Source organism: Falco naumanni, chromosome 5 (genome assembly GCF_017639655.2).
Source record: "Falco naumanni isolate bFalNau1 chromosome 5, bFalNau1.pat, whole genome shotgun sequence".
Lineage (NCBI taxonomy): Eukaryota > Metazoa > Chordata > Aves > Falconiformes > Falconidae > Falco > Falco naumanni.
This window is the reverse complement of record NC_054058.1, coordinates 40970820-40998125: the sequence shown is the minus strand read 5'-3', so window position 1 is coordinate 40998125 and position 27306 is coordinate 40970820. Positions and strand designations below refer to the sequence as shown.

The following is a 27306-nucleotide window of genomic DNA, read 5'->3' as shown; positions in this document are numbered from 1 at the left end:
TAAAACCCAAGGGAAAAATAAAAAAAACCCCACAAGTGATGCACAATACAGTTGTTCACCACCTGCTGACTGATGCCCAGCCAAGTCCCTGAGCAGCAATCGGCAGACCCTGGCCAACTCCTCCCAGTTGATGTATGTTCAGCATAATGCTCTGTGATATGGAGTATCCCTTTGGTTAGTTCAGGTCAGTTGTTGCTCCCTCCCGACTTCTTGTGTACCTGCTCGCTGGCCGAGCATGGAAACTCGAAATGTATTTGATTTAGAATAAGCACTACTTGGCAACAACTAAAACGATCAATTGTGTTATCAGCATTATTCTCATACTAAATAACACAGCACTGTGCCAGCTGCTAGGAAGAAAATTAACTCTGTCCCAGCTGAAACCAGGATAACTGAAGTATGAGGCTGGAGACCTTCCTTCTTCTAATTGCAGGATTAATGTTTTTTATGTTATACTGTTCTCTACTGTACTACATTAATGTACATTCTATTGTAGCTAATTGCTGAAATCAAAACAAACGTCACTTTGTGATACAAAAAGTGAATCTGTACTACAGAATAGAAAATAAAGAACATTTTATTCATGCTGGATTGTAAAAGTTGAATGATGACTGATGTAATTGAGGAGTATAAAAATGAGCGTAGAATATGCCCAGAGTATAATTCTGGACTTTGTTTTCTCTCAGTCAGTTCAAGCAGTAAAAATGAAGTTTATACTTCAAAATATTCCATCTTCAGGATAAAGTCTAAATTCTTTCATATCTAGTTATTGCAAGATTTTTTTCACTCTCATTTAACTTCCTTTTTATCTCCACTATTTCGGAGAGAAAGTCATTAAATGATTGATTTAGTGATTTGTGTGGAATCTAAAATTTTCTTAATCTGTGACTGATATTAACAGAAAACACATTACATGTCATTTCTCAAGAACTGTATGTAGCTTTTCAGTGGATGGCAGTCTTATGTAGTCTACTAGACAGTAAAGAATTGATCACTTCTCATTACTAGTGGAAAAAAATAATATATTTTTTAATAATTTTTAAACCAAACTGATATATTGTTAAAGGTTTTTTAAACTATTACAGTGTTTATATTCTGTGTAGTGTCAAGGATACCACATTACAGTGGTTTGTTTTGTGTAGTTGTGTCCCTTTTGAAAGTCTGTGTTTACTGTTAAACAATTAGTTTGCATTTAGTTACTAATTTTGCAAACCCATTGGATTCTCCTTTGAACCAACAAAAAAGATCCATTGGTATGCTCCTTAGGCTGTTGGTTTCATAGTCAGGGACTTTTGAAGTTACTCTGCCACTGAATGTAAATTTAGTTACTCTGCCACTGAGTGTAAATTTAATTCACATCAAATATAAATGTTTTAAATTCGTAATTTCACAATTTAGAAAAAAACAGAACCAACCTTCAGGAATTATGGCACTTTGATTAATCAAACTTGAAAAAATAAATATGGAGTAATTTCTGGTTGAAATCAAATGTTTTCCCTTGTGCTGTGATTGCAGGAACTTGGATGTGTAACATGATCTGTGGAGACATAGTATTTTCTGCGCATGGCTGAGACAAGGATGTATTTGTCTTTTAACAATAATTTGGCACCATTTTAGCGAATTGCAGCCTTTGGAACAACAGAGAAAAGCAACTGATCGTTAGAGCTAAAACTTTCTTGGTTTTCAAGTTAATGAGAATGCAAGATGGAGAAGGTGACACTAAACATGGAAATGTGTAAAGTAAATTGGTGCTTGTATATATATGCACAGATGGACAGATAATTCTCACAAGTGTGTAAAAGAATAGGGAGAGGGAGGGAGGGAGGGACAGATTCAAATGCATGGGAAAAAAATCTACACATTTTTATATGAGGCTTCAGTTCCTGCTACACTGCATTGATACTTGGATGTCTGTCAATATCTTTCCAGTCTCTGTTTCTGGGTCTGGTCTGTACCACCAAAACAACTCCCTTCGATTTTATTTCTTGTGATTCTTTAACAGTTTTTCCTCTTGCTTTAATTCATATAAACTCATAAATATTTAGAGTACTATCTGGCTTTTTTTTTTATGTTCAACTAAGTTACAGCTAGACTGGATAGCTCTTTGCTGGCTTCTACACTTGGCTCTTTCCAAGAAAAAAAGTTTGTTGTGAGAGGTGAGAGAAGAGGCTAGTGTGCAGCTGGGACAAACTCTGATCCACAGTGGGGATGTAGCTGTAATGCAGGAAGTACCAAAAGGGGAAAAAAAGATGTTGGGAGGAGACTGAGAGCACTCCAGAGTGCTCGTTTTCTTGACTTTGGAAGAGAGGGAGGTCCCAGAGGAGTTTCAGGCTCTGTGAATGAGGGGCTGAAGGTGCTCAGTAAAGTTTTTAGGAACTAACTGGATATCTGCCTCCTTCACCTCCGTCCTCACCACAGGTCCTCCTTACCTCTGGTAGGCAATGCCCAGTCCCCACCTGGCATTTAAGGCACCTCTCCCACTCTTTGCAGCCTAACAGATAAAAAAGCTGTTTCTTCCTTGATGCCTCACAAAGGTGATTTACAATGGTGCTGGGTAAGCTCTGACTTAGCTTTAGAGTTTTGTTATATTTATCATTTCACTATATGAAGGCAAATAAGTTTGCCTGTTCAGATAGGCATAGTTCCTATATAACAGTTTCATAACTTGTTAGTATGTAGTATTGTTCAGAGCTGCCTCCGCTTCCTATGATTGTTGATGAGCCTTAAAAATAAACCGCTCAGATCTACCCAGTCTTGCTGTGAGGCTAACAAATAGTGACAATAGACCTATATTTTCCTGCTGCCTATTGCTATCATCTGGTGAATAGCTTGCACATCTTCACTTTTTTCAACAAAATTTAAAGTTCATTCTGTTTGGTTGTCATTTTTCTGTGGGATTAGCAGAAATAAAATGGTACTTTCACATATTGGAAGTAACAAAACCGAACTAAATTGGCTGTTCTGCTAAAATAAGTGATATTTGAGTGAGCATTATTATGAAGACAAATAAACATCAGGTCCTTCTAGTGTTGCAGGTGTTACTGGGAGTCTACAAAATACTGCACACAGATTTTTGTGTTGCATTTTCATGAGAATTAACTCAAATTTCCTGTTTTTTGGTTTGTTTTTTTTTAAGGTCAGTCTTTTTAATATTTCTGTGACGTAAAAAGTCCAAAGAGCTAGTAAACAATAACAAGCAGATAAAAGCTGTGAGCAATGTAGGGAAATCTGTAGTAGATTATCTTGCCATTTTGTTTTTAAAAGATTGGCATGGGTAGAGTCATATCATGAGTTTTTATGGTTAAGTAGTCTGGATTTTCTACTTAAATACAAGACGATTGAACAGTGAAGTTCTGTAGTCATATAAAAAGCACAGCAACTATTGATAAGAACTGCTGAGGAAATAGGTGAACTGTTAAAGACTGAGTAGTCATTAGAAGCTACAGTCTCATTGTCTAATACAAGTGGAATGGGAACAAAGCAAGTATTCCCTCGTATTCCAGCGTTGAGTATGTACTCAGTGGCTTCATTATTTAGCTTTTTGTCAGTAACTTATTATCAGCACTTTAAACTGTATTATCAGTCTCAAAATTTAGTTGTACTTCAGTGTGCTGAAAATGTCCTATTTTTATTTTGCAAGTGTAATTCTTCCTTAAAGTTTATTGGCTAAGGGGATTTTCATCTTTTAAGCATAGTTTTGTAAATAGGCCCACCTGAACATATTTAAACTGTGAAACGCTAGTGATGGGAAAACTATCCTGTCAGTAGGATAGATTACAAACCTACAGATAAAACATAAAGCCTTCTGTCAGGGTTTTCCTGATAAAAGCAGTTTGTATCCTGTAGTGGTAAATAATTTCACTTACAGAAGCTTTGTAGACTGTAAACCTATACTGTTTTGTTGCCTGCTTGTTGTACCTGTTGAAATTTTAGCATTTGACATAGAAAATAAGCTTATCTTCACCTGAACATCAGCTTCTTGCTAGCTTTCTGTTAGTAAGTTTCCAGTAAGCTGCAAAAATTGGGATGTCTCTTCAAGACAGTGTTAAAGCTCACCTTCATTGGTTAAGAATTGAATCCGACAGCAGAAACTTAATTAAAAAATAGCACAACAGCAGTTGATACATTTGGAAAGCTGTTACATTGAAAATGGGTAGGAGAAGAAAAGTTCTTCTGTAGTATCAAGATGGTAATGATTATATTGTCTTGCATTACTGCTTCTGAAGTTATTTTCCAACTCTTTAATCACTGTGAATCATGTAATTTTGTGTTATTCCGTGCCCCCCCCCCCCCAAGTATTTATAAGAACTTAAATCAAAATCAGTGTTAATATTCTACTTCCCTCAATAATATTGCCAAATGCAGTACATATTGTAATCTCGAGAGAGACAATTTACCAGTTATCCCATTATGGTGCTTTGTTAAATAAAATTAAGAAATCAGCACAGTGCTGTGCACAGTATTAACATTCACCAGTTTATGAAATCTTTTGTATCTTTTTCTTTCGTTCTAATGAAGAAGGATGAGCTATTTTTTTAGATTTATTTTTTCCTTATGAAGTTGAGGTGATTTTTTTTTTTAGTATGCAAGTCAGTGTTGAAGGCTGAAATATGCAAAAAAAATGACTTGACGCTAGAACAGTTTTGAAAATCTAGAAGGGAGACCTGGGTGTCCTGAACTGCATGGAATTGTAATATTCAGACGTCTGTTTAGCTTGTAGATGTAACGGACAATATAACTAATTGTAGAATGCTGTTCAAGGCCAGCATGTAGTTTATTGTTCTAATTCAAATAAAAGTTACCATTCTCCAATATTGTAACTCCAAGGACCATGTTTACATGCACTGGCAAGTAAGAGACAGGCTGAGCTGATTCCATAGTGATTCTGTTTGATGAAGTGAAGATGTCTTAATGGTACTTTGAAGTATGTCTAGCTTCAAGGGAAGGCTGAAACAAAATACTTTCCCGGAGATGCTGTGTTTTTGTGTTGACTACAGGGCACAGAAGCTCTTTGCAGCTGTGATACACAGTTGTATAATCCAGCTATGTCCAAACTGCATCACACTGAAACTCATACATGCACTGTTTTCCATTATGCCCTTCTTTTGGGGAGGGCCACAAGATCAGAAGGGAGCTCAGCAGGTTTGAATGATCAGAAGATCAGCACTTCAGGTGCTCTGCACAAGCCCTGCAGTATAGAGGTGAACTCTGCTGACTACTCACGCTGAATTACAGGGTTGTGTCATGTATAATGTAATGTGGATTTAACACCACATTTATGTAACTCATGTAGTTGAATCTAACTGATAAATCTTGCAATTTACATTGATACTGCACCATAAAACACGCACGTCAGCCCAGTCTTTAAACATGTGCTTAACTTTGCAGCCTTGTGATTAAGGTTGTGGACTGGGACACTGAAGAGCTGGGTTCAGTTCCTGCTCTAGTACAGTCATCCAGTGGGATACAGGGTAAGTCATTTAGGCCCCAATTTTTTTGAGCTGTTTAGGCTTCTCTCTGCTCAGTTACACAACACCTGTCTCATGAAGACCTCAGGTATCATTTACAGTAGTGTTATAAGATTTAAAAAACTGTGTACTGTTGGATTTCCATTAATTGTATGACCAAATTTCTAAAGACAGTGATGCCAAAGGTTCTAATTTGCAATGTGAATTAACAGCATACTTCTGTCTCACAGGAATTTTGAGAGAATGTTCATGATAAATCGGGGATATTTAATGCTATTATTTTGTCTTATATATTCTTAAGACAGGTATTACCCCTCATTTTGGAATGTGGTGGTTACTCTGTTCCTCAGTTTTCCTCACATTTATTCCCTTCTGTCTGTTGTCTCTCTTTTCATGGTAGAAAGTAAGTCCTTTGCATTTTTTCTGTTATGTGCATGTACAATGTGAACCACAGGAGACACCAAAGTACGGAATGGGAATGTAGCTGCTACCTCAGTAGAAATAATACTTAAGTTGACACTATAGCGTGCTGAAATGGGGAGACAGACCATGATGTTTGGCTCTGGGAAGGGAGTATTGTAAACTCAAACCCAGTGTATTGTTCAGAGCCTGGCATTGGTTTTGACCAAATGCTACTCAAACAGTATCATCGCGTATGATATTACCGTATGAAAATAAAACACAAGGAGCTATTTAGTTGCCAAGAATAGCCTATAGACTGTGAGGTAAATAAGATCAATATTCTTTGTCTGGTGCGCCAGTAGTTTTTTTCAGATTTTACGTCCTCTGTCGTTTTTCCTGCTGTTCTTAGACTCAAGACTGTACTTAACTCCATGCTTAGGATCTTTCTAAGATCTTTGTAATAGAAGGTAGTGTCCAAGTTGTGTGTATTTCATGAAGAGCAAAATAGCAAGTGGACCTGAATAGGAGTGGGTGGTACGAGAAAATCTGAGGCCTTCTGCACAGGTTAGGAAAGTTTAACTTTACTAAAATAAACTGCATTCCATGAGGTAAGCTGTCTACTTATGCAAATGACAGTGTATTTTGATAGACTCCTAAAAAAGCCCTAGAAAGTTGATGCTGGATGAAGAAACTTAAAGTAGAACTTAGTTGGAGTGGAGGATAAATCCCAGATTGGTTTCTGAACTTTGCTTGGCTTCTTCCTCTTCATGGGGTTGAATAGACTTGATTATACAACTTAATAGCTCTGAGCGTAAGCTTCTGAGGTCTTTAAATCTTTGTTCTGTAGCTTGTTTCAACATGCCACAGGCTGCATCTCTGAAGTGCTTTTCTTTAGCCTTAAAATGGTTGCAAATCAAAAGTCCTAAGCCCTTTGAGTTAGTTGGCCAGCACAGGACTCTATACTGCAGCATAAGACCCACACATTTGAAAATCACGTCACATTGCTAATTGCTGATGTCTGCATGTTTTGTTAGTTCTAGTACTAAGTACTCCGCCATACTGAGGAAGTTAAGACTCTGAACTTGTCAGTGTGCTTAGCGTATGGTTGTATTTGCTTACGATTAGTTTTAGTGAAATAAATGGAGATATATCCTGAAGTTAGAATTCTGTATGACCACTTCCTGGGAATAAGACCTTGAAAAAAGGAATTGTTTTTTACATGTATATATATGTATAAAAGTGAAGCAACAGTTACGTTTTCCAATATGTCTTTAAGGAAAGCTTGTGAGTACTGCAAGATCTGGATCTGTAATACTCCATTTCATTTCCATCTCATGTGTCTAGTCTGTGTCTGTAGCCTGGTAGAAATGGACTGATACCGTTTTCTTGCTTAGCTGGGTAGAATCGTTATTCTGTAAACTCTGAAATCCCCTTTCTTGAGTATCTGAGGTGTACATGGAGAAATCAACAGACAATCTCCTTAAACTATTTAAGACTGGATGGAAATCAGAATGTTTTATGCCCGGTGTTTTCTATATTTCCTTTATAAATTCAGCCTTCCTGCTCTGTTATAAGTCAAGGTATAGAGTTTTATAAGAAATGTTGATTCATCTCCTGATTACCTCACTATATTTCCAATAAGTGCAATGAAATGCCCAAAATTTTACACAAGCAAACAAATAGTTTACATAATCACTTGCTTCGGTAAGGATTGCCTCAAAATGCCACAGTGCTTTAGAAATTCAGTGTGTCTGGGTTTTTCATCTTATGTATGGCCAAGATTCAGGTAAAATTATTCATTGCATGTGATGAAAAAAGCTTTGCAGTGAATGACACTAATTGAAACTTGAAGCTATTACAAGTTTTCACATTTTTTGTGTTGCATTCTTAAGTCTTCTTCCACTCACTCTGATTTATGTTTTGTTCCTTTCATAGGTGCCTATCTTGTGCCATACTTAATCTTGCTACTGATAATAGGGATTCCACTCTTTTTCTTGGAGCTTGCTGTGGGGCAGAGGATTCGCCGGGGGAGTATTGGTGTGTGGAATTACATCAGCCCCAAACTTGGAGGAATTGGATTTGCAAGCTGTGTAGTAAGTTTTTAACATTAATTGTGGGGTTTGCTTTCAGTCTGTATGATTTAGACTTTCTGTTCTGCTGCAGGGGAAGGCCACTGATTCGTAGGTGGGCATTAAAGTCAGTTTACAATGCTTTGGAAGATCTTAAAACTTAAATTAGTACGTTAAAAAATGTTGATACTGATGTGTCTATAAAACTAGCCAACGCGTATTTTGTGATTCTTTTGAAATTAGGAAGTAGGGAACAGAGTAGTCTTCAGTAGAAAAAATGCATATAAAAGTGTAGTTGTTACATGATAAATGCAGAGAAAAGTGAAAATTTAGAAAATGTCAGGTACTTTAATGGGGCAAGCCATTCAGTTCTAATTCCAGCTTATTTTAGTTAAAATTATGTTCAGTGGCTGATATGCAGAAATATGCAGAAGTTCAGTAGGCTTTATTTTCCTTTTTAATTTACAAATGTAGTTAATATAACTTTTTGGTCTGTCTTTTTTTTCCTAATAGGTATGTTTCTTTGTGGCCCTGTACTACAATGTCATTATTGGATGGAGTCTGTTCTACTTTTCCCAGTCTTTTCAGCATCCATTACCGTGGGATCAGTGTCCTTTAGTTAAAAATACATCTCATACCTGTAAGTCCATATTAATTTCCTTAAAAATCATATAAAATCAAGATTTTCAAAAAAGGTTAACAAAATACAATTCAAAGACATGTTTGTGAGACAAAGTGTTGTATGCAAAGCTGTTTTTCCATCTTTTATATTTCTATCTTTCCATCACATTATAATTTATAATATTTGGATAAATACAACAAAGAAACCTAATCTAAAATAAATGTACTTGGAAACGAACATCACTGTGAACAGCATTTTAAAGAGTGTGTTGCAGGAAAAAAAAATCTGTTAACTTTTTTCTCTGATGTTTGGTACTGCTCTTTATGCTTTCTTGGTGAAAAACAAAGGTGGAAGAAGGATATTTCTACACTTCAATTAGTAGGATACTTCTTGGTGAATGTGAAATACGTTGCGTTACTAACAAAGCAGAAAATGGAAAACTAAACATCAATAAAATGCATGCGATAAAAGCATTGTTTGCTTTGTAAACCGATAGAAATAAGATAATCGGTCAGTGGTTTGTTGCTATAATGAGGTGGTCTTTACCTGGACATATTATACAACAGCATTAAAAGTTCCCTTATCCTTTGGCTTTGGTTCTCTCATAATAGTTATACACTTTGCGTTATCCTTGCTATTGAAATATGAAATATTTCTTTTAATTTCTTTTTATTTCAGATCCTAAATTTTCTTTAAGTACCTTTTGTGGTGGTTTTTTACCCCTTTAATAAACAACATAACCAAGGATGTTTGAAAAGTTTTACGAAGTTTTTATATTGTCTATGCCGGAGTTGCTTGCTTCAGTTGTTTGAAATAACCAGTATTTGTGAATGTTGGCGCACAGTCAAATCGACTGTATTCCACAAGCTATTGTCCATTAATTGAGCCACAGTGGTTGTTTACATACTCTTATCCTGTCTAAATATTAAGATATAATATGTCAGCTTAACTTCAGCAGAGGTCATCTGAACTAAGCTGAAACAAGGAAAAGTTGTAACTGATAACATCCTATCGTTTTTGACAGTTTATTTCAGTGAAGATCCGACACCTGTGTTAAGTTTCTTAAAATCAGTATATTTTTCCTTAATAACTCTGACTCAGGACCTAGTCTAGAGGTGTGATTGATTGCCAGATATAAGTAATTTATTCAAATGTTAAGTAAATATTTTCTTTGAAGATTTTTTTTCTATGTGCTATATGTCTGGAGACAGAATTTCTTAAAATCTTTGGTATTATGAGTAAAGCAGAATTATGGTATCAAAAAATCACTTCTGGAATACACAGCAATTTTTATTTAACATAGAATGGTTCCTACACAGCTTTCTCATCACTTTGGTATCATCATGTTGTTATTTTATCATTTATATTTATAATAGTAGTTATGTGCCTGTTGATTTGAGTGTAATATCAAAGCAGACATAACTGAGAATTTGTTTTCGGTATTTTTTCAAAATTGTGTTCATTTTCAGAGAAATACTTTTTATAGTATGTAAGTCACAGTACCATATGTAGGTAATCTAATCTGATATGCAATGCATGTCTTCATCTAGGCCTGCCTACTATGTAGTACTTCAGTGAAAAATAGATTCTGCTTGGTACGGATTGGCGGTATGCAGAGGGATACGTTGTTGCAAAAGGTTTTTTTAAAAAGACATACCCAGAATCTTTCACTGAAACGTTACTTTTTCTGTTAGACAATGTCTTAAGACTCTGCCACTTTAATTTCTCAGGAAATGATGATGGCACAATTGAAACACTGAGAATTGGTAGAACATTGTTACAAAATGTTGGGAAAATACTTAAGTCCTGAACCCATTCTTTACTTGCTAACATCTCTTGACAGTTGTGGAGCCAGAGTGTGAAAAAAGTTCTGCAACCACTTATTACTGGTACAGAGAAGCGCTGAATATTTCCAGCTCTTTGTCAGAGAGTGGGGGTTTAAATTGGAAGATGACTATCTGCTTGCTGGCTGCCTGGGTCATGGTATGCCTAGCCATGATCAAAGGCATTCAGTCTTCAGGCAAAGTGAGTATACTGTTTACCTAAATGACGGTGTTTACTTTGAAACATTTTATGACATTTTTGTGCATCACACCCTCTGTTTACTCTCATGAAATCTGTAGGAGCAGGTTAGCAGCTGTGACTCGCCCTAGTATTTGTATAATCTCAAGTAGAGGAATGTTAGTAGTTAAGCTTTAAAATGGTAGTAATTTTAGTGTGAACTGTGGTAATTTACAGGAATTGAGAGCTGAAGAATCATTTCTGTTCTCATCAACATAACTGTTGAAGTAACTGCACCTCATCTTTACTGTACTGCATACGTCTGTGTGTTTCTGAATGTCTAAAGAATTAGGTTTCCATGCATACTCACTGTATGATAGTGGTGCACCCAGGTCCTCAAATTTCCACTGTCATTGATATGCATGCTTCTGTCATTAACACAGCTGCTTTTCAGGATTTGGAATTGTTTCTTTTGACTAATGACTAACCAACTCTTTACATCTGAGTACAGTCACCTTGTCTTGTTCCTTTCCATGCAGCCAGCTGGATTGGTTAGTGAATGATTTGCCAGCTCTGTTGATCTCAGTGGGATTTTCAGATGAAAAATAATCTGTTCTAATAGCAAAATTCTTTGCTATTAACAAGTTTGGCACTGGGGTGGAAATTTCTGTGACTTCCTCAGGGTATTTAAGTTAAAGAAACAACTAGCAAGTTTAGTGAGAATAATTTTACTAAACTTTGAAGTACAGAATAGATTTGTTTTTCAGTGATGGAGAATGTAAGATGAGTTTATATTCATGCTGCGTATCTTTACTATACTATGTACTTGAATTAAAGGGCATTTGTAAAGTGAAGCATTTCTAAAACAGTCTACTGCTGTCCTCATTGTCATCTCATTGAACTCATTTGAATTTCCCTGGAAGCCCAGCAGTTTGTTATCAGTTAGTCAAAACAAGGACAACTGTATTGTTTTAATACAGTACTCGATTTATTTTACAGTCATGTGATTGTGCTTTCTTCTGCAGAGACATGGGGAATGGGAAGTGTTCAGCATATTCCTTAGAGCATGTGATTTTCAATTCAGTCATATATCCAAAAGGTACTGAGTAGTGAATGAAACTATTGAAACTATAAGTCCATGAATATTATGTGAAATTTCTTATTAATGTTTTTCAGATCATGTATTTTAGTTCCCTTTTTCCTTATGTGGTACTTCTATGCTTTCTGATCAGAGGACTGCTCCTTAATGGGTCAGTGGATGGCATTCGTCACATGTTCACACCTAAGGTATGTGCTTAATTCTGTTTGCAGTGTGTTGAAGTTTCAGTGGCAATTTGACCATTTATGAATGCTGTCATTTAAGCTTATTGTTTTCGTAGAACATTTGGCCATATTTCTGTTTGGTTAAGTTGCAAAATTATTATTGACCTTGGTGGCATGATATCAAGCCCCAGGGTCTAAAATCTCTTAAGTGTTCCAGGGGTCTGTGTAGTTACCTCCCTTAGGTGAAAGGTTCCCAGGGTTAGATGCCTTTATAAAGCTAAGTAACTGAAGGTGCTGTTTACAAGATTTGGGATGTTTAGAGAGCTCCAAATACTGGAAAGAGAAGTGAATCTTAAATCTTGCCATACTTTAGGATCGAAATGCATTCTGGCATGTCACAGTGAAATGCCTTACCTGGAATGTTGTCATGGCTTTACATAATTAACTCATCCTTTTTGGAAGAGGACAGATTTGTTCCTCCTTAGAAATAAATCGGTGATGTTTGCATAGCAGCCTGAAGTACAGGAGACCTGTCTTTAATACTGAAGTACTGTAAGTACTCCCCACTCAGCTTTCCTTACCCTGTTTCTTATGGTTGTCGTGCCCAGATTTTTTTTTTAATAAAAATGTATTTTTTAATTAAAAAAAAATACAATTTTTATTACTGTCAACTTCGTTACAGGGAGTGTCTTAACAGAACTTTAGATTTTATAACTACGGAGGTGAGGAGGGATATTATGAACCATTGTTCTATTCTATGATTGTTTAGCCTGGAGATCTAAATTCTGCCTCCACCCATCTGAAATGCTTGTAACTGTACAGGAGCAGCATGTCTGAGTAGCCCGAGCCATACTCGGGAATGTGTAATGCTGGGCTTTATATTATATTATGAAATGGACTTCCCAACAAGTCCATTTCAAAATACAGTTGAGCAGAACAGGACTGATGTTTCAAAAATGAAAGCCAAATAAGGTGATCAAAATCAGTGCACATAGTGGCTAATGCCAGATGACAGGGTGTTGTCAATTGTTTTGATTCCAGGTGTTTTGATTCTGTGGAGAACTGTCATCTTATAAAAATGACCTTTGTTAGCTATCACATTGTTACTTCTTGCATTGTGATACGCAGTTATGCTCCACTTCACTCATTTCCACCCCTTTAGAGAGCTGTGGTTCTGCAGGAACTTGCATGCAGCAGATTTGGGAAATCTGAGGAACAGAGCAATGTAATGCTTACTGATGAAAAGAAACTCTATGGCAGAGATGGGATCCCCTTGAAGTTATAATTTGGTTTCTCAACCACAGTGTTAATGCTTTCTTTAACTAGGAAAGTACCATGAGATACCAAGGGGAAGTAAATGCCAAAACTCCCCTTGAATACAAATGCCTTTTCGCTCTTCACTATTTCATTTTTCTTGAGTTAGACCTAAAATAAGTTGCAGCTGATGCTTACTTTGTAGTTACATTAACTTAATTATACAATTGTTTCAAGTGTTCAGATAAACTATCTTGAAAGAAAAATGGTTTTTAATTTCTTCTGCTGGTTTCCAGTTCTGCGTTTTGAAGTTTAAGTTGTGCTTTAAATTTGAAGTTAGGAAGCCTGTATGTCAGAGACAGTATATGTGAATATAAACCTGCAAAAATATTTTCATTATAATCTCTGGTTGTTAATGTACTTGAGCACTAATTTGGCCTGTAGGTTTGTGTGAAACTACCTGAAGGAATTCAGACTCCCCCACCTGTTGTTAGCACAGTGGAGTGAATGGAAACAGTTTATTTGGGCAGGCAGACTGTAAAAGGGATTGCTAAACTGATCTAGGCTGAAAATGATCCAGGTAGATAGACATGAGAGGGGATGGGGAGACATCTTCTCAGCCTTGATTAGTTGAGAAAATGACCACATTCTGACCACCGATGATCACACATTCCCAGCGAAGAGTTGTGTCAGCACAGCAGAGGAATGGCACACATTGGTGCTGCTACAGGAGCACATGGCTAATGAAGAAGGGGCATATTTCTGTGTTTGGTGTGGCTGATGAACAAAGCAGAAATTCTAATCAATAACCTTAATGAAAAACCTGAAGGTATATGAAAAGCCCACTGAAGTCAACTATTGCAATGAAACTGTAGGACTGTGTGAAGATTAAACACAGAGTCCCCAAAATTTATAAGTTTATTTTGAAATGCTAGGCAGTGTGTATCTGAGAACGTACCAACTCCGATGATAACAAATAACGTATTGCAGAGAGTGAGAAGTGTTCTGGTACTTGCACCACTTACAGCTTTGCTAAAATTAAGACTAATTCTCGAGCTCCCTCTAGTGGAAAAGATGTGGCATGGCTGTGATGCGAACATCTCGAGCTATGTGCAGTAGCTTATTCGTGCATTAGAATTTTTATTATAGGTACAAGTCAGGAACAAGTGTTTTCTCATAAACACTTTTTAAAAAAAATGTTGGCTTTTAGCTACATATAAAGGAACAAAGAATGTGTCTGATACCTGTCTATAATAAATATTACACCTTTATGGGAAACTGGAAAATTTTTCATAACTTTATTGTAACTATAGCAGATTTTTTTTTCCTCAGACTAAGACAATCAGTCTAATGATGCTGGTATCTATGCTGATGCTTTTTAGTTTTACTGTTTTCGATAAGCCTAGGGTTTAGAAAAAATAAGTTTTAAAACTGCATGCACAAATGTAAGGTCTTTCACTGTTAAATGAATGGAGGCCCTGAATCAACCTGGGAAAACCTGATGTTTAAATTTCACATGTACTTGTTTTTTATGATTGATTGTCTAGATCTGAGATGGACAAATTATGACTCATAACTTTGTTACAAAAAGATATTTTTTGAAGTATGGTCGTCTGAATGAGCAATAGAGTTTGATTTTTTTGATAAAAGGCTTAGTTGTCCCTCAAATACATGGCCCATTTAATTTGGGTAAATTTCAAGGCATCTGGCTTAAGGGAGATTTGACTCATGGGCTGTACAGACTGTGGTGGCCAGCGTTTATTTCATATGTTGCACTTTGCTTTACATGTTTGCACGTAAAGGAATTCTGTATAAGCATATGTTACTTTTAAAATAGCGAACATAAATACAACAAACCAACTTTAAACATACTTATTGCATTTGTAAGAGGGTTGATTGTCCTAAAATACATCTTAATTCTGCACTCAAAAAAAAAATACAGTAAATATTGGGGGGGGAGGTTGAAGGGAAAGATGGATGTTACTTTTTATTTCCCTGTATAACTAGCTGCTATCTCAATTATCATATAGCTCCAATGGTGTCTCATTGTTGGGAGCAGACTGTATAGCATGTTTATCTTTAAGGATTATATCATCTAAAATAAGAAGAAATTCTTGCCCATAAGTTTGCTCAACTTTAGGTGTCACATTCAGCTTGTATTTTCATGAAGATAAAATGAATTTGTAATGGAGTAGTAGCATTTTTTAATGTAGGTTGTCTTCCTGTTATTTTTTTTCTGTTGTCTTTACATATAATAGAAATGCATTTTATAGCTGACATATATTATGTCTAATTTCAAACAGCTTGAAATAATGCTGGAGCCCAAGGTCTGGAGAGAAGCTGCTACTCAGGTGTTCTTTGCCTTAGGGCTTGGATTTGGTGGAGTCATTGCCTTTTCAAGCTACAACAAGAGAGACAACAACTGCCATTTTGATGCTGTACTGGTGTCCTTCATCAATTTTTTCACTTCTGTGCTGGCAACTTTGGTGGTGTTTGCAGTTCTGGGCTTCAAAGCCAATATCATAAATGAAAAATGTGTTATCCAGTATGAATATCCATTTCTTTTTTTTATTATTTTTATTGTATATTTCATTTATGAATTAACAGATCATTGAGTTTGATTTCTCTGTTTTATTGTGTTTTACAGAAACTCAGAGAAGATTTTGAAACTTTTGAAAATAGGCAATCTGAGCCAGGATATGATCCCACATCATATCAATTTCTCAAGCATTACAGCAGAAGATTACAATTTAGTTTATGACATTATTCAGAAAGTTAAAGAAGAAGAGTTTGATTCTCTTGGTCTGAAATCTTGTCAAATTGAGGATGAACTTAACAAGGTGAGTGTAATAAGTCCTAAATAAAGAGATTATCTCAGGTTGAAAATTATGCATCTGTTCATAAACTGTGAAGTGTACTTAGGCAGAGCATCACTACAGTGTACCTATGAGCAGCCCATCTGTAGATCCTTGTGAAAACGTGGTTCTGAGCAGGGTTGCATTCAAGTTTACGTGAGACCTGAGGACTTTTGGGTCTGATGGCTTAATATAGTTTTCACTGATCTGTAATTTGATCATTATGTTGCTGTCCTTAGGAGGTGATAGGTTTTTAAAGTTCTGGTCTTTTTAGAAAAGTTGAGCATGAGGATTTTTTCCAAAGACTAAACAGAGGCGTACCTATTCAATGTCTCAAACGATGATGTCTTCCAGTGTTAAGATACAATTATTAAATATAAATACTACTTTACTAGAAAGTAAAAAAGTTATTTTTTCCTTATTAGATAATTGTTTAATGAATATAATCCTGTTTTGCAATTTTTACAGTAAGCCATATCTGTAAAAGAAAAGATATTTTTCTAGCTTTTTCAGAGGGACTTCCAGTTTTAAATGCTGATATCTGTATAGTTGCAGCAGCATCTGAAGCTAAAATGTCAAATCAGTGACTTATACATTAAAAATTCCTATTGTATTCCTGCCATTTAAATTTGAAACAAATAGGTATGAAAATGAAGTCCTTTATATCCTTACTGGAGAAAAGAGAGTGTATTTTGTAGCAGTCCTGTATAATAGCTCTCATGCAAAATTATCAAAGAAAGAGAGAAAGAAGTTTTGATTCGACACAAGAAGAAAATTTTTTACAATGAGAACAATCAGCCTTTGGAATATTCTTCCCCAGGGAAGTGGTGGATTCCCCAGCTTTGCACACTTTTAAGAGCTGGCTGGACAAGATACTGGGCCATCTTATCTAGACTGTGCTATTGCCGGGAAAGGTTGGGTCAGATGGTCCTTGACGTCCCTTCCAACCTGGTATTCTATGATTCTGTTCAAGAAGTGTCTTGTTAATATCAATCAGCTTAAGAGGTTCTTGGCCAAATCCAGTGTTTCAGCAAATAGTATTAAGTTTGCAGGTTTGGAAGGTAGCAGCTCCCCATTCTGCCTTCAAGATTTAATCAATGTCACTAAATGAACACAAAGTCAGACTGTCACACTACTAAAAAAAAATAAAATAAAAAATACTGTCCATGAATAATAGTGTGGATTTTTTTTCTCCCTGACAGGCAGTTCAAGGAACTGGTTTAGCTTTTATTGCCTTTACAGAAGCAATGACCCACTTCCCTGCTTCTCCCTTCTGGTCAGTCATGTTCTTCCTCATGTTAGTAAATTTGGGCCTTGGAAGTATGTTTGGAACCATTGAAGGCATCATTACACCGATTGTTGATACCTTCAAAGTCAGGAAAGAAATTCTTACTGGTGAGTTGCACAAACTTTCTTTTCTCACTAGAACAGTAAGCTATTTTTTTTTTCTTCCCCAAAAGTATGAAGTCTTGTTCTTTGACAAGGAAGTTCTCAGTGCTGACATTTTACAAAGCAGTAGATCACTCTATTCTGTACTTCCATGCGCAGGCAAATTAATACCTGCAAATAAAACCTTTTCCTGAATGTTAGAAGAGGAGGAACACCCTAGAACTTACATTTTAATGGAGGATTTCTGTCACAAGTTTCTGTGTGTCCTGAGCTCTTCCAGAATACTTGCCATTTCTGTATCACACATCAGGGAAACAAAGGAAAAGGAAAGAATGAAAATACATTGCAAATTACTACAAATTATTCCCGAGTAGGCCAAGTGAAATCTTAATTTATGAGAAAGTGTTTATTATGTTAAAAATCAGTACAGTTATTCTCTAGCAGAACATATTTTTCCCCTGTTGAATGTGGAAAGGGTCTTATAAGTCTAGTTGTTGGTTGTTTTTTTTTTTGTTATTATAAGTCTAGTTGTTGGGTTGGTTTTTTTGCTATTATTTAAATGTCCAAAGTTATGAGGTGTAGCCTGTTCGTGTAGCTCTGATGATACTGTAGCAATTTATCTTTTTGAGATAGAACGTCAACATAAAATGTGGAAGTTGAGTTTCTGAAAATCTTCAGGACAGCAGCAAGGGACTTGAAGTGTATGCACAAATTCAGATTTTGTATCAATACCTGTGACAAGAGGGATAGAAAATAAAATATAATAATCTGCTTTATCCTTACATAACTCTATGAAGGAAATAATAGTATGTTTTATAAGAGTTAACCCTTGACACAGCACTTCTCTGCTGCATTCCTGACTGCTTTTCTTACTAGTATTTAACAGAAAACATTTTTGCTTTGCAAATGCAAGGATAAAATTCTTCATGAGGATAAATCAACTGATTTTTCAGAAGTCCTAACCTATTGAGAACTTGTTTGGTGGTGTGTTGTTGGTTTTTTCTATCCGCTTTTAAATCCTTAGTGTGATGCATAAAAATTAGCTGTTCTATCTAAGTATATATGTAAATACTATGTTATGTAGTAGATACTGTGAAATAATAGAGCATTTAACGGTAATTCCTTGTTACTGCATGTTGTGGTTTAACCTTGGCTGGTAATGAAGTACCACACAGCCGCTTGCTCACTCCCCCCTCACCCAGAGGGATGGGGAGGAGAGTTGGAAAGGAATGTAACCCTTGAGGGTTGAGATCAGAACAATTTAATAATTGAAATAGCATAAAAATGAAAGAGCAATAATAACAATGATGACAATAACAGTTGCAATGAAAATGGGGAGGGAAAGAATAAAAGCCAGAGGGAGAGGAAGAAACGTGTGGTGCACAATGCAGCTGCTCACCACCTGCTGACCGATGCCCAGCCAGTCCCCAAGCAACAGTCTGCCTGCCCTGGCCAACCCCCAGGTGTATATACCAACCATGGTGTCCCGTGGTGTGGAATATCTCTGGCTAGTTTGGGTCAGCTGCCCTGGCTGTGTCCCCTCCCAGTCCCTTGTGCCCCTCCAGCCCTCTCACTGGCAGGGCCTGAGGAGCTGAAAAGTCTCACAACACAGCACCATGCTAGCTCCTGAGAAGATAATTAACTCCATCCCAGCTGAAACCAGCACACTGTGTTTGACAAAAAACACTGCTTAAGATAAAGGAATATTCAAGAACTACCTTTCTCTTGTAATTTTTTTGAGTGGTATACGTGCATGCTTTTTGCTAAGCTCAGTTGTATTTAAAGGGTTACAACTTGATGTGGTGTTTTTATAAATTATAAAACTGAAATCCCTGGGTTATACTTCATGCAGTATCGGTGGGACTTAACAACAGTTATGTCTGCACTAGAATTTGTGCTTAAAACCCACAAATCTTCATTTTTTTTACAGAAATGTGAGTGCATTTGCAACTTTTTGCACTATTGTTCCAGTTCAGTCCATCTCAAGTTCAGGGAAACAAACTCATACACTTAAATTTTGTATTCAAGTGTTTCCAATCTGTCTTTTCCAGCCTGTGTATATTCTGAGTTATGATGTGTATACCTACCAGAGCCTTAATTTACAACTAAAGATGCATATTTTTGGGGTGTAATGTGAGACACAATGGGAAAAATAAGAATAGCAAGGATTTCTAAATTTGCTTACACATGATTCTGGTGGTCTGATTCTTTTCTCAGGGTCAGTAATAAAATTCAGTGTGAAAAATGAGACTTGGTTCAAGGAGGTTTTATCTATGTCTTTCTGTCTTGTGTTAGGAGTTTGCATTATTTTTTAGGGATTAGATCTCTAATTATATGAGTTTCTAATCTCTGAAAGTCATAGTTCCTACAAGGTTGAAGAAAATGATTGGTTTTCTACCACAGTATTTAAAAAAGTGTCATTGTTTATTTTCCACTACTATAATCAATACTAATTGATTTTCTGGGATTTATGCAATGGGTATATTCTGTATGGATATTTTATATTTTGGCCTAAGTTCCCAGTGGGGCAGGGTGGGGGGAAAGGGCACTTTAGCTGGGAGAATCAGTCTTACTGGTGTCCAACCTCTAGCAAATTTCACAATTTATTGAAATTTTGACTTATTTTATGTCTACTTAGGCTTTCAGTCCTATTCTTGATGAATTTAGTAGGGAAAAAATTACATTGAGATTCATTATGTGGGATCAGGTATTCAAGAAATCTGTTTCAAGTTGTCCCTAAACAAAAGAAGGGGAAGAAATGTTGTTGCTTAGTGGACAAATACGTGTAGATAGCTTCTAGTGGAACTTTATGCCATGAATGTTCTTTTAGGGGAAGTCTGTTCAGCCTTTGTATTTTTTACAATCATAGTCTGAAACTTGGGTTCTTTTAACTCTTAAAGTCCAAAAAGTGATCTAATGACCAAGTAACATGTTGTATGATGTTCAATTTAGAAGTTGTATTTATTTTAGCCTTATATTCACATTAAGTGTTTAATAAGAAATAGTCACTTGATTAATCTCTGCTGCTTAATCAGGACTGCTGTAATACGGCAATTCCAGTAATTTTAATTACATAACTTTTCTGTTATGCAGAGAATAGTTAGGTTTCCTAATACTCTTAAAATTGGGACCCCCTAAAAAGTAAAATGTTACCAACTTTGATTATATGAAATAATGTGTTCAAAGTATATCTGTGCTGGTTTGAACTCTCTATTTCCTATTTGTCTGTAGGATGTGGTTGTAACTATAGCTGTTACTTTTGTCCTTTATTCCAGTCATCTGCTGTTTGGTAGCATTTTTTATTGGCTTGATCTTTGTGCAGCGGTCTGGAAATTATTTTGTGACAATGTTTGATGATTACTCAGCTACTCTGCCCCTGCTTATTGTGGTCATTTTGGAGAATATCGCAGTCACCCGAATTTATGGAATAGACAAGTAAGTGAAAGAAATGATCTCTCTGTCCATAACAACGGTATTCATTACAATAATTACTACTATTTTAATTATATTGTGTGAAGTATTTGTGATATACACATAAATGCAAATAAGTAGGAAGTGGGTCAATCTGGATGTGAATCCAGTCTGTTTATAAGAACAGGTTTGGAGCAAGATATACTGTAGCAGGAGAGTACAGTGAAACCCAAGGAGCGATTGCAACAGATCCAAAGAGAGAACGCAGTAAAAGAGACAAAATTAAGAGAGTTAGAAGTAAGACAGCAGTAGAAAGATTTCAAGAAATAATAACCATGGTCTAAGCAGCAGATGAGAATGAGTATTCTGAACAGTTCTGCAGTATTCCAGGCAGCCTGAGAAAGGAACAAAGCAAACTCTAATGGCAGTAACAGTAAGAAAATCTCAGTTTATGCATTCGATTTAGTTGAGGGTGTTTTAACAATGAATTGTCATTTGCATTAGTTGTGAGAGAGGAAATAGAGGAAATTATAGCAAAGACCAGGGCCAGCACAGCTGACAGTGATGTTAAGTGACCTTCTGTCTGTGATGGCTGAAGAGAAAAGGCCATCAAGTCCCTCTAAATTTTTTTTTTGTTTGCTTCTGACTGAAATAACCAGAATATGTTCACTAAGCAAGATCATCAATGTGTGCCACACTTAAGGAATAGGAGAGTTTGTATAAAAAATAACTCAAGCTATCCACAGATAAAACAGAGTATGCTATACTATCATATTGAAGTAATTTAAACATCTGTGATCCCTTTTCATGTACAAAGGGTGACATAGAGTGGGTGGGTTTTCATTTGACTTTTCACTTGTTCGATCTGATTGATCAGCCAGTCCCTCACCATAACGAAATAAAATTGTAATAAGAAAACTTAATTTTACTGTTTCCAGACATTGTTTCTGGTCTATGCAAGTAGTTCTGGTCTGCTTGTTCATTAAGGGGGAATTCCCACTTGGGCCGGCCACATGTGTAATCCTATAATTGATCACAGACATGAAAACATGCTGTAGATGTTTTTACACATGTAAACAAAAGATAAAGGAGGTGATCTGGTTATCAGGTTGGTAAATGTTCTGTCAGCTAGAGTTCCCAGTGTGAAGTGAGATAGGTAAGTTGCTGACTTTTGGCATGTGTGTGAAGAAGTTGGTGTTTAGATGTAGCTAAAATGTAGTAATAATTCACTTCTGAATCAGAGTGCAGTCGATCCATGTTTTCAGAAGGGCTTCTGACAGGGTATAGTGAAAAGTTAGCAGCCAGATTTCTCATTCATAATGGCCACCTGAACCTCCCTCTGGAGTATTCCTAGTATTTCCTCTAATGTATATTTGTCCAGAATACCCTTCTTCAGGGGCCTAGCGTTCTTATTCGCAGAAACTACCAGAATCAACAACTTCAGATTGTCATTGGCTGCAATAGCACCAAGGGGTCCTCCTCGTAGATGAAGATACATATATATGTCTTCCTAGCCACATTGTCTTTGACCAGAAACAAAAAAACATTGCATCCAAAGAGATTACAGCCAAAGGATAGAAAAAAAGATATCTGTAGCCCTGTAGCCAAGGAGTAAAATTTGCTATGCTGCAGGCGGTGCTAAAGAGCTTAGTAGTTTTTAAAAGAGGATAAGTGGGATGAAGGTGATGAAAGACTTTGAACATAAATCTGTTATCTTCATTTTAATTGGATAAAAAAATGGAGAACCCAGGAAGAAAAAGCTATCTGTAGAGGGCACAATCCATTTGTAAATTCAGCTCTTTTTAACAATGTCTTTTCACTGCAGTGTAAACAAGAGATAGAACACCCCAAACTATGCAGTTCAAAAAAATATTTGAGTGTTTATATGACAGTAGCTTCACATGTGTAACTGCTTTGAAAACATATTTATTGCTATGAAGAGCTTTTTTGAGTTGCATATTCAAATGGGAGTTGGAACAGAAGAGAGTTAAAACAGAATCAGTGCTTGTGCATGCTCCAAAAGAATTAATTGTAAAAATATTCTCTCTTTTTCTACTGGCTCTGGAACCATATACTCATCTGTCAAGAGCACAATAATAGGAGTTTTGTTCATATTGTAACTTGCAATTTTGAGGCACAAGGAGGCACATCTAAAACTTCACAAATTTTTATTTCAGTAACTTACATGATGCACACCACAGCTTATGCATTAAGTTGTTTTTTTAAACTGCAGCACACATGTGGGTTCAAGTTAATTTTGCAGAATCTGTAAGATGTGCTGGTTGTATGTGTCATCAAAAGCAATGACACATGCCTTAGTAAACAACCCAATAGACAATATAAGACAATATAAAAAAGAATCTTACAAAAGAAAGGCAAGATTAAATATCTTTCCAGCACAGTCCAGCAAGCAGTTTACAAAGTCACCATGCTGTGTAGCGATTCCTTCTGTTCATCTGTTCTGAACTAATAATACAATCTGTTTATCATCCCATCAAATAATCTAAACTCCATTTCTATACATGCATTTTTTCAGTGTCTGCTCCCTCAAATTAGGTGCTATGTATCAATTACAGTACTTGAAATATCAATGTATGCACTAACAATAATTTTTTACTCCCTTCACAGATTTATGGAGGATCTGAAGGATATGCTTGGTTTTTCTCCAAGCCAGTATTATTACTACATGTGGAAGTATGTTTCACCTTTAGTATTGTTATGTTTGCTTGTAGCTAGCATTGTCCAAATGGGATTAAGTCCTCCTGGCTACAATGCTTGGATTGAAGATACGGTATGTATATAACAGATGCTATCACTATCATAATGATCATATCTGAAGTATTTCAGAAATACGTGAAAAGAAAAAAATTGCAATTAGAATTTCAAAATCAGCATAAAGAATGACACGGTGGTTTTATCTCAAGTAACACTAATGTAAACCCAACCATTTTTTAATTTTAGAGTATTTCAGCTTTAAAATGTAACTGCTTAACACAAACCTTCAGGCTTTTTGTAACTTTGTTGATGTATGTTGAAGAAGTTCTTAAGGTTGGGAGATGTTACCTTTCATTATCTTATTTTACTGCAGAACATGGTTGGGTGATAACACTGAATAAATAATTTCAGATATCACATCAGTGTTATGTGGAATTAAATATTGATATTTAGCCATGTCATAAATTTTCCCTTTAGGAACACATATCACATTGTAGGTAACAGCTGCATTAAAACCTGTCTCTGGTAATAATGTTTTGATTTGTAAAAAAACTTGTCTGTGTGAGCAGCAGAGTGAGTGCTGCGTGTTAGCTCCAAAAAGAGATTCAGTCAAGGTAGCTTATAAGAGTTCTGCTAGCTTGTAGGCTCATCAGCCCTCAGCTGTTTCTACAGGCTTGTCGTACAAAATATAGGGAGAGTAAAATGTCAGAGAAATGGATCTCGGCGATCCTTCTGAATGGACAGTTGTCTGAATTAAGCAGTGGGGGGAAATCGCAGCAAAGACAGGTGAAGTGTAAATACAAGAGGCTGTCTTTACTAAAGGTAGATTCCGCCTCTGACCAGACAACCACTACTACTTTCTCCAGATTCTCAGAAAAATGCTCATTATGTTTGATTCTTGCCCTCAAAAATTAGAAAGAGAAATACCTTGGAATGCCAAACATACCATTCCTTTCCATGTATAAAATCAGGCAAACTGAGTCTGTTGGCCAGTGATTCATGGATGCAGTAGAGGTGTGGGGTGCGGGGTGCAATCGCTGCCCCAGTAAATGTGTTAGTAGCTTACATGAAGTTTATACAAAGTGGAACAATTCCACAGGGTGATCTGAGACAGTCCCTGTCTAGACCAGCTATTAGCCAACAGAACAAGGACGTACTTCCAGGCACAGTTACAGATACCACTGCATATTTGCCTGTTCTGAACATCCTTTAAACCAGGGGTCCTCAAACTACGGCCCGCAGGCCGGATACGGCCTCCCAGGGTCCTCAATCCGGCCCCCGGTATTTACAGACCCCCCCTGCCCCCCGCCGGGGGTTGGGGGGGAAACCAAGCAGCCACAGATGACTGCCTGCCACTGCATCCGCGCGCCGGCCCCCTGGTTAAGAAGTTTGAGGACCCCTGCTTTAAAGGATCAGGAAACAACTATAGACAAATGTAGCAGAAAGCCTAATGTGAAAATCTTGATTTGTGTTCCGCTAGAGTGCTCTGAGCATCTTGGAAACAGTGGGACAGTGTTTTGGTCCTACTCAGTGGTGGTAAGATAGCAGTCCTACATCTTCATGACACTTCAAATTTGAGATCTGTAGCGGTGCCTGCATTGTAGGTGCAAGGTGCCAAAAGATGAGTATGTGTTTGAAAACTGCTGGCCTTGGCGTGGACTGCAGCTTCGCTCTTTTTTAAGTAAACATGTATTAATAGTGTTTCTTTTTTCTCTTGGGTTGCTCAGGCTATGGAAGAGTTCCACAGCTATCCAACGTGGGGAATGATTGTCTGTATATCTCTGATGGTGTTGGCTGTACTGCCAGTCCCAATAGTCTTCATGGTGCGCCGTTGTAATCTTATCGATGACAGCTCTGGTAGTTTGGCATCTGTATCGTACAAAAGAGGCCGGATAATAAAGGAACCTGTTAATATGGAGGGAGATAATACAAGTCTGATTCATGGGAAGAGTCCAAGTGAAGTGCCGTCTCCAAATTTTGGCAAAAACATATATCGAAAACAGTCTGGATCACCAACTCTGGACACTGCTCCAAATGGACGTTATGGTATTGGGTATCTCATGGCAGATATGCCTGATATGCCAGAATCTGATTTGTAACTGCAGAAAAAAAAAAATGCTGTTTGTTTCTCCTCTCTCACTGATCATGGCTCTCCTACGAGAAGTGGTCAGCTTCACTTATGAGGGTGTGATCTCAGGTGCTCCATAGCAGCAGTCTTTAAAATGTTGTGATTGTACGTACAGGTTGAGAAAACTCCCTTTGGATTAATTCTGTGGATTTTCATTTGCACTGAAGGGAACACACTGAAAATCAGTGGCAGCCTACATCTGCCAGTATAGCCAAGAATCTGAATTTTTTTAATTGATTTCTAAATTTAAAGCTTTCTATCTCTGAAGCCCAGATCTCGTTCAAGCGATAAAATATTTCTGATGTAATATTACTGAAAATCTTCCTTTTTTTTTTTTTTTCTGCTTTCAGGTTAACTCCCTAGTATTAAAAGTGAGCTCAGAGGTAGTTCACCAAACCCGTGTTTGTGTAAACACTTGTATATACCTTATGTAGATATGCTGTACCTATTTTGTTAGCACCGATAATTACTTAGGCTATTAGCCGAGTGAAAAACAAACCTGCAAACTATTTTCTTATGTAATAGCTGTATAGAGCAATAGTATTAGAAAATCAAGGTGTAGACTTACAGGAAGGTGAGGAAAGATTCCCTGTTCACTGGGGACTGCATAAACTGTGGCTGTATATTTTATGTAAAATATTTGCTTTTTCAGTGTGAAAACAATGTTAGAGTGAGTCACTCCAAGAATCTTAAGGATTGTGCAGATTCTGCATTTTTTTCTATGCTGTGTGCCTAAAAAAGACCTTCTTGATATTTATTGTGGTTACCAGATTACATATATATTATATTTATATAATATACTTGTAATGTAAATATGTATATTATTCTGTATGTAATCATTTCAAAAGTTGAAGCAAGATGGCTTTTTTCATTAGTCTCCTTCAGTTTTGCTTCTGTTTTATGCAGATGATTTTTTTCAGTCAGTAATTGTTAAGAACTGTATGGCATTACATTTTAACCTATGAATAAAGAGATTGGTAAGTTATGTATGTGATTTCTGAATACACTTATTATAACACAGCCTGCTTTTCCCTCAGCTGGACTATCTGAAACACTAACATTTACCGGTTGAATGGAGATGCTAAAAGTACCTAAACCCCAAAAATACTAAATCAGTCATCTTAATAAACTGTTGGACAAGGACTTTTTTTGTGAATAAATTAGTTGATGTAGCACAGTAATGTGGCATGATGCTCTGGAAGCTAGTACATGATGTATTCCTTACCTTGAAGAGCTTTAGTTAGATGTAAATTCTGACTTCACTACCTCTAATAAACGAAGGGTAGAACCTAGTTACATTGTCCCAGCATCAGACAAAGAACCAGATTAATTCATTTGAGGTAAATGAAAGTCTTGGAAGCTGTGCTTAAAGAGCTTTTCCACACTGACATACTCGGAACTGTACTATGGCAAACAAATGAAAAATAATAGAATCTTAAATCAAAATACCTTAGCAAAGGTAAACTTTGCTTTATAAAGTTTAATTTGATAAATTAAATTTGATAAAATTCCTTAGGAATAACTCTTTTGTCTTTAGACAAGAACCCAAGATAATCTTCCATTTCTAACCTGGGAGTTTTTGAAGTAACTTCCCATTATGAGAAAGTTGAACTAGTAGCATTAGCTGAGAAGAAGCTGTATTTAATTATGAGGCTTATCTTACATTTGTTAAAGTGTGCACTTAAAATAGTAGCTTTCTAAAATGTATGTATTACAACGTATGGGAGAG

General features: G+C 36.5%; 1 protein-coding gene across 3 annotated transcripts in view; it reads left to right on the top strand.

The window, feature by feature from the left end:
* Positions 1-26720, top strand: part of SLC6A15 (solute carrier family 6 member 15) — a 38991-nt gene extending 12271 nt beyond the window's left edge. For all 3 annotated transcript variants that reach the window (XM_040596354.1, XM_040596355.1, XM_040596356.1), the window contains exons 3-12: positions 7806-7963; positions 8453-8579; positions 10405-10586; positions 11739-11849; positions 15383-15624; positions 15727-15919; positions 17137-17329; positions 20599-20758; positions 23363-23525; positions 25177-26720. In XM_040596354.1, the coding sequence (XP_040452288.1) occupies positions 7806-7963; positions 8453-8579; positions 10405-10586; positions 11739-11849; positions 15383-15624; positions 15727-15919; positions 17137-17329; positions 20599-20758; positions 23363-23525; positions 25177-25548 (1901 nt within the window). In that variant the 3' untranslated portion in view covers positions 25549-26720. The remainder of the gene's footprint in view (positions 1-7805; positions 7964-8452; positions 8580-10404; positions 10587-11738; positions 11850-15382; positions 15625-15726; positions 15920-17136; positions 17330-20598; positions 20759-23362; positions 23526-25176) is intronic.
* Positions 26721-27306: the final 586 nt, after the last annotated feature.